Source organism: Choristoneura fumiferana, chromosome 5 (assembly GCF_025370935.1).
Source record: "Choristoneura fumiferana chromosome 5, NRCan_CFum_1, whole genome shotgun sequence".
Taxonomy (NCBI): domain Eukaryota; kingdom Metazoa; phylum Arthropoda; class Insecta; order Lepidoptera; family Tortricidae; genus Choristoneura; species Choristoneura fumiferana.
In genome coordinates, this window is record NC_133476.1 from 7,649,154 (window position 1) to 7,666,502 (window position 17,349).

Here is a 17,349-nt window from a genome sequence, read left to right on the forward strand (position 1 = left end):
GGCCCACAGTTGGCGGAGTTATCGCGTAACAAACACACAAAAACAGACTGAACAATATACTACATAGAACTATAAATATTCCTAGCTACCTAATATCAAGCGCCAGGTGTCGTTTTATTCAGAGTGCATGTGCTTATTGGTTTCACTTGTTGGAGGAAATTGAAAACAATACCTATTGTTTTCTAAAAATATAATATTCCGGTACATGCTCTGTGCCAATATCCAGCAAAGCTGCCAGATCGTTACGAAAAATCAGGTGATATAAATATCAAGGCCTCAAGTAGGCTTTTAGGTCAATAAGTAGGTATCTTAGACGGCTATTGCCCGGCTAAATGATACTCAGATATTTACAAAGATTTATTAGAGCTAATGAAAAGAGCTAACGAATTAATAAGTACAGTCAAACCGTCAGAAACGTGACTCAATGGGAAACTAGTGGCAGTTAATTGGCTTTTTACAACTTTAAGAATCTACTTAGAAAATCGAAAAAATATTGTTGCGACGCCAACAAACTGTTTTACAGTTTGGCGTACTGATAATAAATTGTTATGTATGTGCTAATATTAATAAAAAAAATACAGGACAAACAGTAAACGCAACAGCCTATGCCTATGATAACAATAGTACAACTATCAAGCCAAAATTAACATGTTTATAGCTGCTATTTGCGTCATTAATTCCAAATATAACCCGGACGGCCTGAGGCGGTAACTGTGACAACAGAAATAGACCCTTGCTCTGAATACCTCTCATTGCAAACTCTGTCAACTTGAGTTACGGTGCCGTTGCCCAACCAAGCCGTCGTGGAGTGATTTATAGCCGTCAATTAACGAAATATAGAAAAATATCTGAAAAGTTTACTTGAAAAGCTACATTCTTGATAACAAACGTTAATATTAATATTATTTGCAAATTGAAGTGATGTTGCATGTTATCTAAGTTTACGTGTATGGGTACATAAAATATTTATATCTTGCTTAAATTAATTAGTAAGTATATCTAAGAAAAGTTTTCGTTACCTCATGGAAATTTTTAAAATCTATCAAAATGGTTTATAGTTATTATAACTACCTAGTTGAATACCAAATTTAAATTCTCTAATACTTAATTATGGTCGATACGGAGATAGTAGAGCCACTTTAAATTATTTCAAACCATGTGGGAATTTCGAAAAAATCCTTCTAAGCGCATCTTTATGAACGACCTTTAATTTAAGGAATACATCGGTTCACAGGCAAAGCTTCAATGATTAGTCGGTATACTGTTTGTCAGTGACGTAGTCACGTTACTATTTTATACATAGTTATAGATAATGGCTAAATGAAAGATGAGCTAGATCAAATGAGATAGCTGCGTCTACGCTAAATGATATGCAAATAACAAGGAATGTTAGGTTAAATTATTACCTACTACCCGTTAAATAGAAGTCAATAAAAAGTATATCTACAGGTAGTATGTCATATAGTAGTAGGGTAGTATGACTAGTATGACATCTGTATGTGTTGGAAGCGCAAAATAATATGCACAAAACATAGGTACATTAGCAAAAAGGTGTAAAAATGCATCAGGGATGTTGTTTAAAGATATTTCTTTGTGTAAATAACAATCGGTAAAGTTTGACACGTTCTTTCTTCGGTAGGTACCAAAACAGGACCAAGACCTTTGAAGAATTATCAGTATTTGCACTCGTTTCCCACTAGATTTAATGATAAGGATGTTAATTCCTGCAAATTTCCTATAGGTATTCAATTGCCGCTTAATAGGTTATACTTGGTGATATGAATAGTCTTTAAGTAAGTGTTATTCGGTTATGTCATTGAAAAGCCTTTGAAAAATTCGCTAGGTACCGAATTAACTATCTTTTCTTCTTTAAGTTCTTGTCGGTGGAGTAACCGCCACTCCGCAGTCGGCACGATCTTCGGACAGCGGTTTGACTTCCTTATATACGACACGACATCCACTTTCTCCTTCACCTGGTTAAAATTTGTCGCTCGTGGCCTTCATCTGGCTCGTCTTCCTTCATTCATTGCTGATCGAAATTTAAAGTGTTTGCCGGAATAACAAGGAAAGTTAATACAAAAACATGTTTTGGGCAAAAAGAAATTGTAATAAAATTGTCCTTATAAAATGTGTCATGTACGCACATGTTCTTTTTGTTGTCACAAGGCAACCAGAGATACCGGACGTGACACGAATTTAATAATATGCAATCGTTCCTTGACGACTATGGCACCGCATTACATCTGCTTCTTTACAACCACATTTATTGCGAAATAATAGGTTTGCACACACGATTGACGAAGCAAAAAATCGCATGTGTAGTTAAGGTGTAATTTTCAAAGATTCATTCAAATCCGAATTTAGCAAGATGTACTAATTATAGGTTAAAAAAATTAGTGACGTCCTTCCGGTAGTTTTCGCTATGGAAATTAAGCAGAAATGTTTTTTGTCGAATTAATTACCTAGTCAATTTCCACTAAGTAATTGCCAAGGCATTATTTAAAAAATTCTTTTAAAGTTGTTTTAATAACTATATCAAAAATATCTAACTGCTATCATAGATGAAGTACAACACGTGAGCTCTTAGAAAAACCTTCGGGTATCGGGGGAAATCGGAAGGGTTCGTGTAGTAGAAAATAACAATTGTCTTTTTGACTTAGTAGCAATCCATCACGCGAAGAGTGCACTCGTTGTGTTTTTTATATATATATAAAGCAGTTAAAACCACCACTTACTTATTTATTTAGTTTTTTATTTTTCAGTAATTGATTTCCATGGGAAGTCAACTTAAACAGGGTATTTCTGTAAATAGCCAATCACGGGAAATTGTTTATAATGTACATAAATATTTTTTTAAAGAAGCTGAAAGTTTCAAGAAGAGTGATGATTGTAAATATTTTAATAAGGTACAAGACCGAGTTATAGAAGCAACAGGGATTTCGAAAAGTACATTAAAAAAATATTAAAAGAAGCAGACGAAATAAAATAATTTGGCACACCCAAGAGAACAGTAGACACAGTATAACAGCTCTATATACTTCCAAACAAAAGTAGTGTGTGAAGGCGGGTCGTTCTCTATCTAAATTAACGATAAAAGAGATAAAAAAATTCGAAAATGCTGCTTTTGTTTTATTTATATCAAGACAAAAAGTCATATTGTATTAAAATTAGAAAAAGATAAATAAGCCTAATATTACTATAGTAAGGTCATTTTGTAAGTACTGATGGTTAGTCTTTACATAACTTTTTACAGTAATTTCGTTTTTTTTTTGCAAATTGATAACAGAACAGATCCGCATATTACGATCGCGTGTCACCGTCAATATCCGAAGTATGCTTCTAAAATCCAAAGGTATTTTTAGGAGCTCACGGATTTTTTGTTTGTTTTGTTTGTAGATCGTGTACTCGTCTCTGCATTGTAATAAACCGGTCAAGTGCGTGTCGGGAAATGCGCAGTGTAGGGTTCCGTACTGCCTACGCGGGTTTTAAATTTTTAATGTAAATTTTCAATTTATTAGTTGCTTCCACCAACACTACGCCGACTAACTTAACTGACATACGCCGACACTAACTCTTTCATCTAAGAATATTTACAAAAACCACCTGAGTGCGAGTCGCACTCACGCTCCGAGGGTTCCATACATATTTGTAGGAATCTATGAATATCCAGTGTTATTTAGCAGAGCCCAGCTCCTAAGCAAAGTGTACGCAGCGTGTACGTAGTAGGTACACGTACATGTGTAGTTGAGAAAAAAGTTCTTTATTGACTGACAGACAGACGGACAACAAAGTGATCCTATAAGGCAGTGGTGGGCAAACTTTCTTCATGGGGGGCCAGAAAGTTACAGATATTTTAGAGGAGGGCCGGGATTACACCGTTCTATTATATACTTTTTTATGTTTGCCAAATAACGACATGATATTCTGATCGCTGGCCATATAGGTACAGGTACTATTCACTTCGATGGAACGTCGGCGGGCCGGAGTTAGTCCGCGGGCCGTACTTTGTCCATCACTGCTATAAGGGTTCTGTTTTTGCTAACTGAGGTACGAAGCCCTAATAAAATTAAACAAGTACAATTCAATGCTATGTCTTCAGCAGAGTTCATTCATAGGAAGTACTCGGTTGAACACCTGTTATAAGCTGTTGTTAAGTTAAAGTTAAAGTGTCGTTGACCTTTTCACGATTAAAGTACACTTAGGGGCTGTTTCACCACCCATTGATTAATTTTATTTGACGGATAAAGTGTTATGCCGTCTCCGTCTATTCGTACAAAACAAACAGAGGCGGCATCACATTTGTATCCGTCCGTCCGTCCGATGGTGAAACAAGGGGTTAAAATAGTTTTCTGATGTCGTTTGTAACTCTAAACAAAAGCTCGTTTTTTTTTTCGCATTCGAATCTTCAGGAAAACGAATAAAAGTGACGAGTCCCGAGCGAGCGACACTAACATTCAAGTTGAACTGTTTATGACTAGGAATTTAGTGTTCCCGACCCGAGGACTATAGGTAGGTTTTTAGTCTTTTTTGGTGGCTAGACTCGTAAGGGGCTTGAGAGGCTACAAGCCCATAAAAACTCTTAGTCCTTTAGGCTAGGCCTTATTCAAGACTACTGGTTGGAGGTCGAAAAGGTCTTGCTAAGGCCTAGGCTATTTTAAGGCTAGTCTGACTACAGTAACGCTTAACCCTCTGAAATGGCTATGAAGGCTATGAGGGCTACGGCATATGCTGAGCTGAGTCCTTTTGGCATCACACTACAGCACAATATCTCTTATTTTCCTCTCTTCTCCTATTTATGTTTTTACTGTGTTTTTGTTGTGATGTAGTGTGTTTTTCTTGTCAATAAATGTTGTGAGTTTGAGTTTGAGTTTGAAACTCTTAGCCCTCAAGGCTAAGATTCTTTTCGAGATTATCAACTTTAGAAAATTGGTTAACTCTAGTAATGAATTAATTACCTTAAATTTTAAGGTTTTTATTAATTACTGTTGGCGACTGGCTGCGGTGTGACTTTTTTTATAACTATACTTTTTGTCACTTGCTTTTTTAATATATTTTTTACGTTGATTGTCAGTTGTGATTTGTTTGCCCGATCTGTCGGTTCAATACATAATATTGTGCTTTTATTATTAAATAACCTATCATTTAACCGGTGTTTCCATCAATCTTCCCATTACTTCCCATACAGTCCACCACTAGCTATCAATTACGGAACCTGTATCCATACTAATATTATAAATGCGAAAATGTGTGTTTGTGTGTTTGTATGTTTGTCCATCTTTCACGTCGAAACGGAGCGACGGATCGACGTGACATTTGGCATAGAGATAGTTTATGGGCTCGAGAGTGACATAGGCTACTTTTTATCCTGAAAAAAAAATACACAGTTCCAGAGGGAACAGCGCGCTATAACCGAATTCCACGCGGACGAAGCCGCGGGCAAAAGATAGTTAAGATATACAAAATAGATACAAACATAAGATATTCAATGCGCCTTTCGTAGTGGCTGAATTGTTTTAGCGATACTTAAGTAAAACATTATTTTATTTTATAAATGCAATGTAAAAAATATGTTGTTTATTTCATAATTGATTTGATGATGGCTTTCTTAGGCTGAGTCTCAAAAATAGCTTTAGCCTTAACATAAGTCTATTACTTGAAAAGGAACACTCCATTACAAAAAGGCCTAAAATCTTTCATAGGCTAAGGCTTTTTAAAACGACGAGTCTGTTTTAGTTTCTGTTTTTTAGCAATTAGCATAGCCCTAAAAACATAATCAATAGGATTGGTTATTTGGAGTCTTTTTGTTTTTTTTTTTTATTTCGACTCCAAATTTGTTACATTTACGGTCATCCCGTAAAACCATATCGAAAATACAAAAAAAAAAAATCGATGGAAAATTTTGTTTTTCCAACCAAATTTTTGTTTTGTTCAACCATGAATGTTTATGGAACCAATAGGCTTAAATTTAGGGCTAAAAGACTAGTCTTCGGGACCAGTACTAGGAATACTTATACTTAATAAGCTGTTATAAAGCTGGCGTTTCACTCTCAGCCAGTATTTGCCACGCAGACACTTTTACAAGGTTTTGCATGCTAAACATATATATTTGCATGTATACAACATCGCGACACGAATTGCGCCTGAACTCTTACTGTATCACATATTTTCGTTTGTTATTTTCAGAAGATTTAAGTACTTGTAATATTATCGCTATCCGTAAGTTACATTAATTTAATAGATAAACCGCTGCAGCCTCGCTGCAGCCTAAACGGCTAGACGAATTTTAAAATATTATTATGAGGTGTCATTGGATTCGTCATAACTTTTTGTATTGTATCAAATGAAAGCTAATAATAAGTCCAGTATATATATGGGTTATAATACTTTAAATCTACCATTTTCACATAAATATCAAAAAAGTGTAAAATAAAACATTAAATTAAAAGGACAAACTAAAAGGAAGAAAATAAGCCTAGTGGTTGTGAACTCTGTTACGAGTAGGTAGCTAATTTAAAGTTCAACAGTCGGGACGCTCAAAAACTCTTAGTAATGGGTCCCGACTGTTGAACTTTTTAAATTAGATACTTAATAGTTCTAGACTACTAGGCTTATTTTCTTCCTTTTAGTTTTGGCAGTCGGGTTTTTTGATGTTTTTAATTTAATTTATAGGTTTCGATTAGCGCCATGTGTTTTACAATATTTCTCACAAGTGCAAACTGAAACGGTTTACATTGAAAATCTACCTTTTATGATGTAAAATTTTATGGATTTTCATATTTTTGTAACAGAAGCAAAAGTTAGAGAACAATAATAATTTGGGCAGCCCGCGACGGCAGACGGCGGCGCTGTCTCGCGTGTCGCATCGAAATTATTTTCGTATCCGAGGTCCCCGCACAATTTGCTCGGTTCAATTACGGTTTACTAACTGTCTTTGTAAAATTTTACAGCAGACAATGCGCTATGTGCTAGGATTTCTAATGTTATCTGATTGTATGCCAGTCCCAAAATCATAAGGTATCAGTAAAATTCTATACCTATTCATTAAAGAGTAACGAGGAATGTGAAAGTGTCTACAAAACTTTGCAAAGGATCGGGCACAGTTTTCTGTTACAGTGCAAATCCTTTATAGGATCAGTTAGGTGTCTCTAAGAAGTTGAAGTACCACCCGCCACCTCCTCGTATGTTATGACAACTTCCGATGGATTAAATTGTAGTATCAGCAGCGAACCTTGCACAGTCGAGCAACGCCTTGTTGGCTCCGAAAGTGGCCCCACCGCCAAAAGCGACAAGGGCCAGGAGTGGCAGTATTGAGTTCCACATGTCCGGCGCGGCTACGGTCTCGTGGGCCGGGGCCAGCGGTTGGCGCGGGTCGCGCTCAAAGTCACACACTCGCGACACATCATCAGCAGGCTGGGCACATCATTGCACTGGGGTCACGGGTTCGCGGGTTCACCGGGCTCGGTCGGGTCGGTGCGAGGAGCAGCGAGCACGGCACGGTAGGTACTGCGGCGCGGCGCGGCTCGGGCGCGGTCATGGGCGCAACCTTCGCGGATCGCTCTCACCCCGAGCTCTGACGCGCCCCGAGATCTTACAACTCGCTACGCAACCGTCTACGGCACCGCGGCTACGGCGATTGTGCATCTGCTGTAAACAACTCGCGACAAGTCGACGCACGAATGTCAACCTTGTGACGTGAGGAATGGAAAATATCTGAATGGCTTTGTATCATTCAGAGGAAAATTTATATGGTATTTCCAGGACTTTTTGTGAAAAGTTGTTTAAAAGTTTGATAACTTTAGGTTTCGGGTACTGCATTGAAATGGCTATCGAGTGAGTGATTTTTTTTGACAGTATTTGATCTGAACTAATCAATCACTGTAAATGTGCGTAAGTGAGCACCGTAACGAAAAGTATTTAAGTAAATGCGCGTACTTAAATATTCTTCTGTTGGCAGAAGCCACAATTAAACAATGCAATAGCTAATGAAGTGGCTATAATGCAAACTTTATGGCATTTTCTAGAGCATGTATCTAACGACGAGTACCTATCATAAAACAGTCATTAATATCTGGTATAATAGCGATATAAAAATTATCTGGATTGACGTAGATCGCGTGTCTGCACGTCGAGCCCATCCTAGGATATTCGACTCTAAAATGACATTAAATAATTCCTCAAACGCCGTAGTACAATCAAAAATAGACTTATATTAATGAACTACAACCGCTTCTGCTAACCCGCTTATAGCGGAGTAACTAGATAAAATGTCGTTCTTCACTAATATGGACCACCGCAGTTTAGCCTGAATCAACTTTTTCTATTATTATTTTTAAAATACCTTACGAGTAACCTATATACCTCTATAGACATTAAAAAACCAGATCACCTATCCTTTAAACACAAAAAAAGGAATAAGGAAGCTAGCATCGTATTTAAAATAGTAAGATGCAGTGATATATCGCAATTCGCAATATGCATTGAGTAAAGGCTAAACCTCCATGAGGTGCGCAGACAGTTATAACTAACTTCAGGATTACTCGTATTAACTGGCATTACGTGCGACATAAGATAGTACATTTAGCAAAGTATCGGTCGCGTTCAGCAGGCGAGGCTGTTGCGTGCGGCTGCCTGAATTTATTTAATTTTGCCAACATCGGCTGCGTGCTGAGCCCGACAGAGTAAGCCGTCCAGGAACCCGCGCCAGCCCGAACTGATTCCAACGGCATTCACCCATCAGACAATATTTATCGGTCCGATCGAATGATAACAGTCGTTCATAATCTCGAATCGAATGCAAATGTTGTTTTGCAAGTATATTTAGAAGGGTAACAGATCGCAATCGATGAATAGGAACGTTTTCCTCTCAAATTATCAACGAGTCCGCGTGCGCGTAAAGCTTCTAATTGATGAAGTTGGGGGTACTTTATGACGTGGTCGGGACACGTTACATCTGAAAGGGTTAGGTAATATTGTAATCAGAGTTGTGGCGGGTGTAAACGTCACATCACAGAGATAAAGCTGCGAGCAACGCATGCACTTCACACCTAACGACTGCAGCTCGACGCACTTGCTCTTGGAGACGCTCCAAAGATGCGCTCGGCCCTGCATTATTTTAAAAGTGGCATATTAATATTTATTATTGGTTTAGTATATCTCCATCCACCAAATTACAATAAGAGCGGATTTCTTTTCTGTTTAATGTTTATTTAGATAGATAACCATGGCTCTCGATCATTCGAAACAAAAGGATGGGCTTTAACTGCGTGCTGCATGCTCGTAGCCGCGTAGCACGCGTTAAAACTAGTTTCAATCGGTAGTAGGTCGTAAAGGCTTAAGTGGTAGAATATAAATACGTTTCATTCTTTAGCAGTCTAAAGGCGAGGGAAGCATATTGTGTAAACTTGCACTTGGGCGGTTTCAGTTTGACCCTGCCCCGTGCGACGGTACGGATCACGCCGATCATTATATATTCTTACGTTGCTTTTTATGATAATTTAATGTATTTTACTGCTAGTACATTAATAACTTTGATCGCGTGTTTATGCCATATGTTCAACCTTATACGGTCGTACTCCAAAAGTATGTAGATACAATGCTCACCCACGTAAATTTACGTTTAATACTTCTTATTATTAAATTATGTCGAGAGTTTTGATCAAAAATCAGCGGCTGTGTTAATAGACTTTGTAAATCAAACTATGTGTAAATAAAGCTAACAATATGAATAAACTAGTTTAGTAATTGAAACATGTGCACGAGCGTAAAGCACTTTGTATGCCCAGAAAATTGGGTCACTGCCGTACACTCCCGGCGGTCTATTTGTGAAAATTTGCAAAGTAGGTACAACGGTGATTAAACACAAATCGCTTGATTGCCATCGAGTGGGGTAATTATCGCTGATGTGGGTGCGGAAGTTGGGTAAATATTTAGTCGGCGTCTGGTTGCGGCCGGAGCACACGGCCGTGCTAAATATATCACATGTTTTTCTCGCTGGCGTGGAGATCTGTCACGGAGACCGCGCTCGTGACGCTGTCGTGGCATCACCCACTCGCGGACACAACTTGTATCCAATAACATGGTTTGGATCACACACGTTCGCCATGTACGATGATTTCAGAGGTGGATGATCTTTGGAATGTTTAGACAGTCGTAACAGTAGAACACTGTACTTTGTCGCAGTTACTAAGAACACTCGGACAGTAAAGGCGTTGAAAATTTGTACAAATGGCAAGGCACTAAAGTAATAATTAGCTGATTTCTAAATTTGAATGTACCTACACTATCATGTTAAGTCGTCTTCACGTCAAAAATTAAAATGATCGGCAAGCAATTGGCTCCTTAATCCAAATTACTTAGGTAGGTACAGCACAAAGATTAATTCTCATTGTCCTCTTCATTGTTGTTTATCTTTAAAAAGATATGAAGAGTTACGCAACTTCAATGGTTTAGTTATTGTCCAATTGTTTTTTTTTGTTAGTGCGATAACAATGAATGTTCAATATTTTTAATATTTTCCACGTAATTACAAAGGAGTGAGGTGGAGAAGGAGTAGCGGTTACGTGCTCCACCAACAACAGCGGCGTAGCTCTGAATCTTAGAAAGAAGAGAATTGCAAATTCTCTCCCATGGCAATGTATAGGACAGGGTTAAGCAGCGTTTCTGCGTCTCTTTTCTGTTACTGAACCATCTTGGCTGGTTGTTAGTGGATGGAGATGCAATCTTAGAACATTTCTGTTCATTTATTTTGAGAGTGCAATCGCGGAGCTCCTAGGCGCGTCATGGGATTGTTCTGCGGCGCAGACGTAGGCCGATTTTTTCATGGCTGGCGGGCCGCCAGGTGTTTTGGCGGTCTTTGTCAATGTTGGATTTATTAATAAATCACGCCGAAGCTGCCGGCGAGGCTAGTTAACAATCTCACCTAATCACCTGCCCTTTGATTTTATGAGACGACCTTGTCTTAATACATTACTAATGACTGCAAGAATTGCATTAAGTTTATAGCTTGAAATAAATCAGTGTAACAAAAAGAAAAACGTTAAGAGGTTGTGAATTGACGCGGAGAACAGTTGCTACGTCGGTATAAAAGAAGCGAGATCGCGGAGACATCAACTAATGTCAATTGTAATTGCGTAACGTCGTCTGGTATTTGAAAAATCTGGGTATTTGGGTGTTGGAGCGAGTGGCCGGAATGAGACACGACGCTGCCAGATACCGTGTAAAAATGTAATCTACATTACAGATAAAGAAAACCAGCCAAGAGCGTGTCGGACACGCCCAAGATAGGGTTCCGTATATATATAGCCATTACGAAAAAATATATATTTGTAAACTTAATGTACTTACTACCATTCTGATTTTTTTCAAATTTTTCCACTAAAACAGTTTAGATTGGTGGGACGCTCGATTTTCGCAAACAGATCACTGAATTTAAAAATCGTCTTGGGAACCCCCTAAAATACCTATTCAATGATACCCCACATATAGGGTTAGTCGAGAAAAAAAACACCCCCACTTTACGTCTATGGAAGGTACCCAAAAGAATTATTTTAGTTTTTTTTATTTAACCACTTTGTCGGCGTGATTGATATGTAGGTATATTCATGCCAAATTACAGCCTTCTAGTACTAACGATTTCTGAGCTTAGCCGCGGATAGACAGACAGACGGACACAAAATGGCGAAACTATAACGGTTCCTAGTTATAAATAAATATCACGGGACACTTGACACCAATTGACCTAGTCCCAAACTAAGCAAAGCTTGTACTATGGACACTAGGCAACGGATAAACATACTTATATAGATAAATACATACTTAAATACATATTAAACATCCAAGACCCGAGAACAAACATTCGTATTATTCATACAAATATCTGCCCCGGCCGGGATTCGCACCCGGGACCTTAAGCTTCGTAGTCAGGTTCTCTAACCACTTGGCCATCCGGTCGTCAAAATTGACTACGGAACCCTAAAAATACAAAGTCAATTACTGCACTGGAAAATTAGCCATAGATAAAGGGTGCTTTTACATGTTAGTTGACAAATTACAATAACTTTGCACTATAACATTACAATAGTAAAGCAACGTTACGGATCTCAAAAGAAATTAGTTTTTGCTTTGTCAATACAGAAATTATCAAAACCTACAAGTTTATTTTAACAACAAAGTGCCAACGTGATGACAAATTATGGCTGATCAGAAAAATAAAACTAACAATTTAATAGACAAGACTGAACTTTTTTGACTCCGGAAGTGTTTTAGGGGTGCGCCAAAGTTGGCATAATTTTTCAACCCCGATTATTGGAACTCCGAAAATGTTTGTCATACAATTTTCTGTCATAATACTCATTATTAGTACTTAGTCACTATTACTACCGATCATAACTCCGAACCATTTAAAACCATAATGGCAGTTGTCATATCTCTTAGACTCCTTTTTTTGACATAATTTTTTTAAGAATATTGTTTTCTATTCATAAAACTCCATTATCATAAATATTATTATATTATTTTTAAAATAGACTTATTTGTAGCAATAAAATTCACTATCATACAGTTTATGGCCTGCGTTGCTTTCGTTTGGTGAAAAATAATGTGATAAAATTTATAACAAAAAATAGAAATCTGCATATCGCTATTCTTCTTAATGACTACTCGGCGACACGAATAATAGGCGTAACAAAATTATACCAAACGTTGCTCGGCCAAAAGAAAAATCTGCCAATGGTTGTCTGCGAAACAAAAATCTGCGTAATTAAACTCGGCGAAACGACAGGTCACCAATTTCAGCAATAACAAAAATAATAAATCACGCCTTAACAGTAAATAAATAAAAATTCAAGGCAGTTTTATATGATATTTTGTGGGTAGTTTTGTTTTGTTTGAGAAAAAATATAGGTGGGTACTTAGGGAGTTACAGTGACAAATGAAAATGTTTGTTGTGGTTTGTTAGTCAAACATCAGCATAGCAGCATGGTAGCTGGCATGTATAGGTAGCATGGTACGGTTGTGTTGCCCTGAAGATGAGCTCTGGTCGAGTTCGAAACGCGTCATTGTAGTGTGGTGGTGGTGGTGGTGATAGATGGGTTTGTGTGATTTGTGTGTGTTCTTACAGTGTGGAGGTGGAGGAACTGCATGAACACGCTTATCTTGCATAAACTTAGCTATCATCCTAATCCGCATGAGTCTACTTACGCCTTACTTCTAGAGAAAATCCAAAAAGCGTTCCTAAGATTTTTGTATAAAAAAACCTTATGGGTACTACCCATTCTTGTATCCAACGAAATTCCTGCTCGGCGTACTGGGGTTTAATTCTCTAGAGGTCAGGCGTAACTTTTCTCTGTTGATTATGCTTTGCGGCGCTTTGCGCGGGGATTCTAACTGTGCAGAATTGGTGGCGCAACTTGTGCGCTTACATGTTCCTTTCTTGACCAAGTTCTGTTTTAGGCCACGCAATAACCCCGTCTGCGCGTACCGTTGCTCGCAAGCAGTCGCCGCTAGTTCGCGCACAGTGCCTTCTTAATGGCCTTCTTGCATCAGCTCCAGAGTGTGACGTGTTTAATGGTCGATGGAATTGTATGTGATGAATGTTTAAGCTTCTGTGAGATGATGGATGCACGTTTGTCCACCTGTACGTAAAAAAAATGTTTAAATGTTTTGTTTGTTTTATAACTTTTATTTATGAATTGTTGTTTTGTTGGATTGTCATTCAATCTCTTTCTCTCTTCTCAGTGTTTGTCTTGCGCAGTGCCTTAGTGTTTAACTGTTATACTGTGTAAGTTTCATTGAAATAAATAAATAAATAAATCATAAGGGCCGTGGTGGCCTAGTGGTTTGACCTACCGCCTCTTAAGCAGAGGGTCGTGGGTTCAAACCCCGGCTCGCACCTCTGAGTTTTTCGAAATTCATGTGCGGAATTACATTTGAAATTTACCACGAGCTATGCGGTGAAGGAAAACATCGTGAGGAAACCTGCACAAACCTGCAAAGCAATTCAATGGTGCGTGTGAAGTTCCCAATCCGCACTGGGCCCGCGTGGGAACTATGGCCCAAGCCCTCTTGTTCTGAGAGGAGGCCTGTGCCCAGCAGTGGGACATATATAGGCTGGGATGATGAAATCATAAGGTCGCGGGTGAGCAAAGAAATTATTTTAGTACATTTATGTATCGTTGTAGCTGTGTGGCTGTATCGGGCCTGCCGCATTGATACGGTACATTACGTAGGTACAAGAGTAATTGGTGTTATTAATTATTTGTCTAACCTAACCACTAGGCAATCCGCTTAACAAATTAAACTTAGTATGTATGTAAATTCTGTTTCGTACAAAAAAGGAAGAACCAAACAAAATTCACAAAATTTTTTTCAGGTTCTCTAACCAATGGACTATCCAGTCGTCAGATTAGTTAATTTCCATTTGAAACTAACTAATTTGACTCCATTGAGCTAAATAAAAGAGTGTTTCAAATATCATCTTTAAAAATGCCTATTGTTAAGGAAGCAAAGCTGTAAGGCACGCGTGCTGACGGCGCTTATTTAAGTATCCGACGGCGAAGTAGGGCAAGGAGTTCCTGCAGTTGCGATGTTTCATTAAACAAACAAAAAACTATGCTAATGTCCGGGTCTGCACCAACCGCGTGTCGCAGCACAGTATTTTTATACATAAAAATAAAACTCTATTAATTTCTAGTTACTAGTAGCATTTTTCTAAAAGACATTTGTGTGATACAAACATTGCTTTTGGCTAACGTTGTGTAGAACTAGATTCCTCCCGCTTCAGCTAAACGGGAATTTCACGAAACAAAATTCAGCGGTATCACTGTTGTAGGTATTGTTTAAAATGCTTACTTTGCTTTCCGATGTTCAGGGTGTTTTAAACTAATAAGAGTATAATTTTTAGTTTCCTGACCCGAAAAGGATCTCAGTCTTGTTAATAAAATGACTCTAACATTTGAAATTTCGTTATCAATCTCGTATATACATAAAATATAAAGCCCGTAATGATCTGTAGGTACTAATATAAAAATTACATGACAGTTTTTTTTTGCAATGTCTGTTAGGTTCAATTTTCCTTTGACTGTCCACGTCGTTATTCAGCTTGTGTGAACCCAGATATTTTTTTTGTACATTGACGAGAATCCTTTCCTGTCCTTGACAGTGCCATTCGTCCCCACTCGCGTGCTTACTGAAATTATAATTCGCTAATATATCTACCTACCTACACACCCAGTGAATTAATTAGTATACTTTATACAATGTTGCGGATTTATTTTCGGTTTAATTGCAGTTTTGAGTTGTTGTACGGGCTACCCTATTTGGAATGTTGTTTTGTTAGAACGTCACAATGAATTGACGACGCAAATGTTTTGAATTCTAATAGGCTAGCTTCACGGATCACAGAATAAAAGTTAACATCAAAAATACTTTTTTACCTTTTTTATAATAAATGATCTTTTATATTATGCTCCTATTCTGAACAAATAACACCAAATTAATAATTATTAACTCAAGAAAAAAAAACCGCTAAAATTATCCTAATTGTATGTTACATTGGGCAGATATAATTAGTAATATGTGCATTAAAACCTCCTGCACATTTCAATAACATACTGGCTGAATGAACTTTCCGCTTTCTCCCGCGCGGCGGCGCCACCAGGAGTCTCGCAAATTTGACAGCTCAAAATGTATGCCGGCCGGCGCGCGCTCTTTTAAATTATTTATTAAAAACTGTGAAAGTGCTGTGATTGTGTCTTAAATGTGTCCCTGGGACTGAGGAATAGAGCCAAAACAAACTGTAAGTGAAACCTATATCTTGCCCAATTCGGTACTAATTATTTCAATATTCAAATGTCGTAGTTCAAACACTAATTTACAATCAAAATTGTAAAATGTATGGAACTGAGTCGACAGAGCTCCGCTCAGACCCCCAATCTCAATAGTTGATGCAACTCTAACCTAACCACACAATCTCCAAATTAACTCCCCACGACACGATTACAACGTATTTTCAAAAATTTGGTAATTCATTAAGTAATTCGGTCATTGAATACCTACCTAAATGTCTGATAGATATAAGGTAAGGTAAGTACAGTAATAATTTCAGACATTCGTTTTTTTGGTGCTCATTTTGTTCTTTGGTCTTTGTATTTGGAAACCATAGTATCCATAGTACAAGCTTTGCTTAGTTTGCGACTAGGTCAATTGGTGTGAAGTGTCCCATCATATTTATTTATTTATTTAAACAATTTTTAAGAGTCATTCTATCAGTTCCCATTTTATAATCAATTTGTCAATCAGTGAAAGCGGGCGCGGCGGGTGCAACGGCTGAAACAGCAAAGCGCTGCGAGTATGTGAATTCGGTAGAGCTATTTTTGCTGCTCTACTTTGCAGCTCTGCTGTTGAATCTCTTGAGCCATGGGGATGCGAAGCTCAACAACATTCTAAATATTTAAACAATCATTTTGTCCATTCCATAGGAGACCATGAGGCTCGCTCTTTCCTCGGTCTACGTATTAGCATTGCCATACAACGAGGAAACGCAGCCAGCCTTTTGGGCACTTTGTTTGTAGCAATCTGGGTGGGATACAGGTGTAAGGCTTAGAATAAATAATTTAGTTGTAATATTATTTTCTTTTTAGGGTTCCGTAGTCACCTGATAGTTTCGCCATGTCTGTCTGACCGTCCGCGGCTAAGCTTAGAGACCGTTAGTACTAGAAATCTGTAATTTGGCACGAATATACATATAAGTCACGCCAACAGTGGTAAAATCAAAAAAATATTTTTTTTAGGCTACTTCTCATAGACGTAAAAGTGAGGGTGATTTATTTTCTCGACTAGCCCTATGGTGTGGGGTATCTTTGGATATGTCTTTTAAAACTATTGGGGGGTTGCTAGGACGATTTTTCGATTCAGTGATCCGTTTGCGAAATATTCAACTTTAAAGTGCAAATTTTCATTAAAGTCGAGCGTCCCTCTAAAATCTAAACTGTTTGGTGGAAAAATTTGAAGAAATCAGGATTGCAGTAAGAACATCAAGGTTACAAGGAAAATTGTAACAGCTAAGATTGCTTTAGAATTATTAGTAGTTTAAGGGGCTGTTTCACCATCCATTGATTAGCGTTAACCGACGGTTAAATGTGATGCCGTCTCCGTCTATTCGAACAAAACAAATAGAGACGGCATCACATCTAACCGCCAGTTAACACTAATCAATGGATGGTGAAACAGCCCCTAAGAGTAAATAGCAGCCTAGGATATAAACTATAATTAAACTTGGAAGATTCCGTACACAATACGAAATCCTTAGAAAAATATTACTTGATTTTTTCGTGAAGGGCTACGGAACCCTAT

The 17,349-nt window shown here is 37.9% G+C and overlaps 1 protein-coding gene across 1 annotated transcript in view; it reads right to left on the reverse strand.

Moving 5' to 3' along the window:
* LOC141428035 (glycine receptor subunit alpha-2-like) overlaps positions 1–7,618 on the reverse strand; it is a 32,980-nt gene extending 25,362 nt beyond the window's left edge. Inside the window, 1 exon segment of the mRNA XM_074087725.1 lies at positions 7,229–7,618. Within this exon segment, the coding sequence (XP_073943826.1) occupies positions 7,229–7,320 (92 nt within the window). The 5' untranslated portion in view covers positions 7,321–7,618.
* Between the last annotated feature and the right edge of the window lie 9,731 nt (positions 7,619–17,349).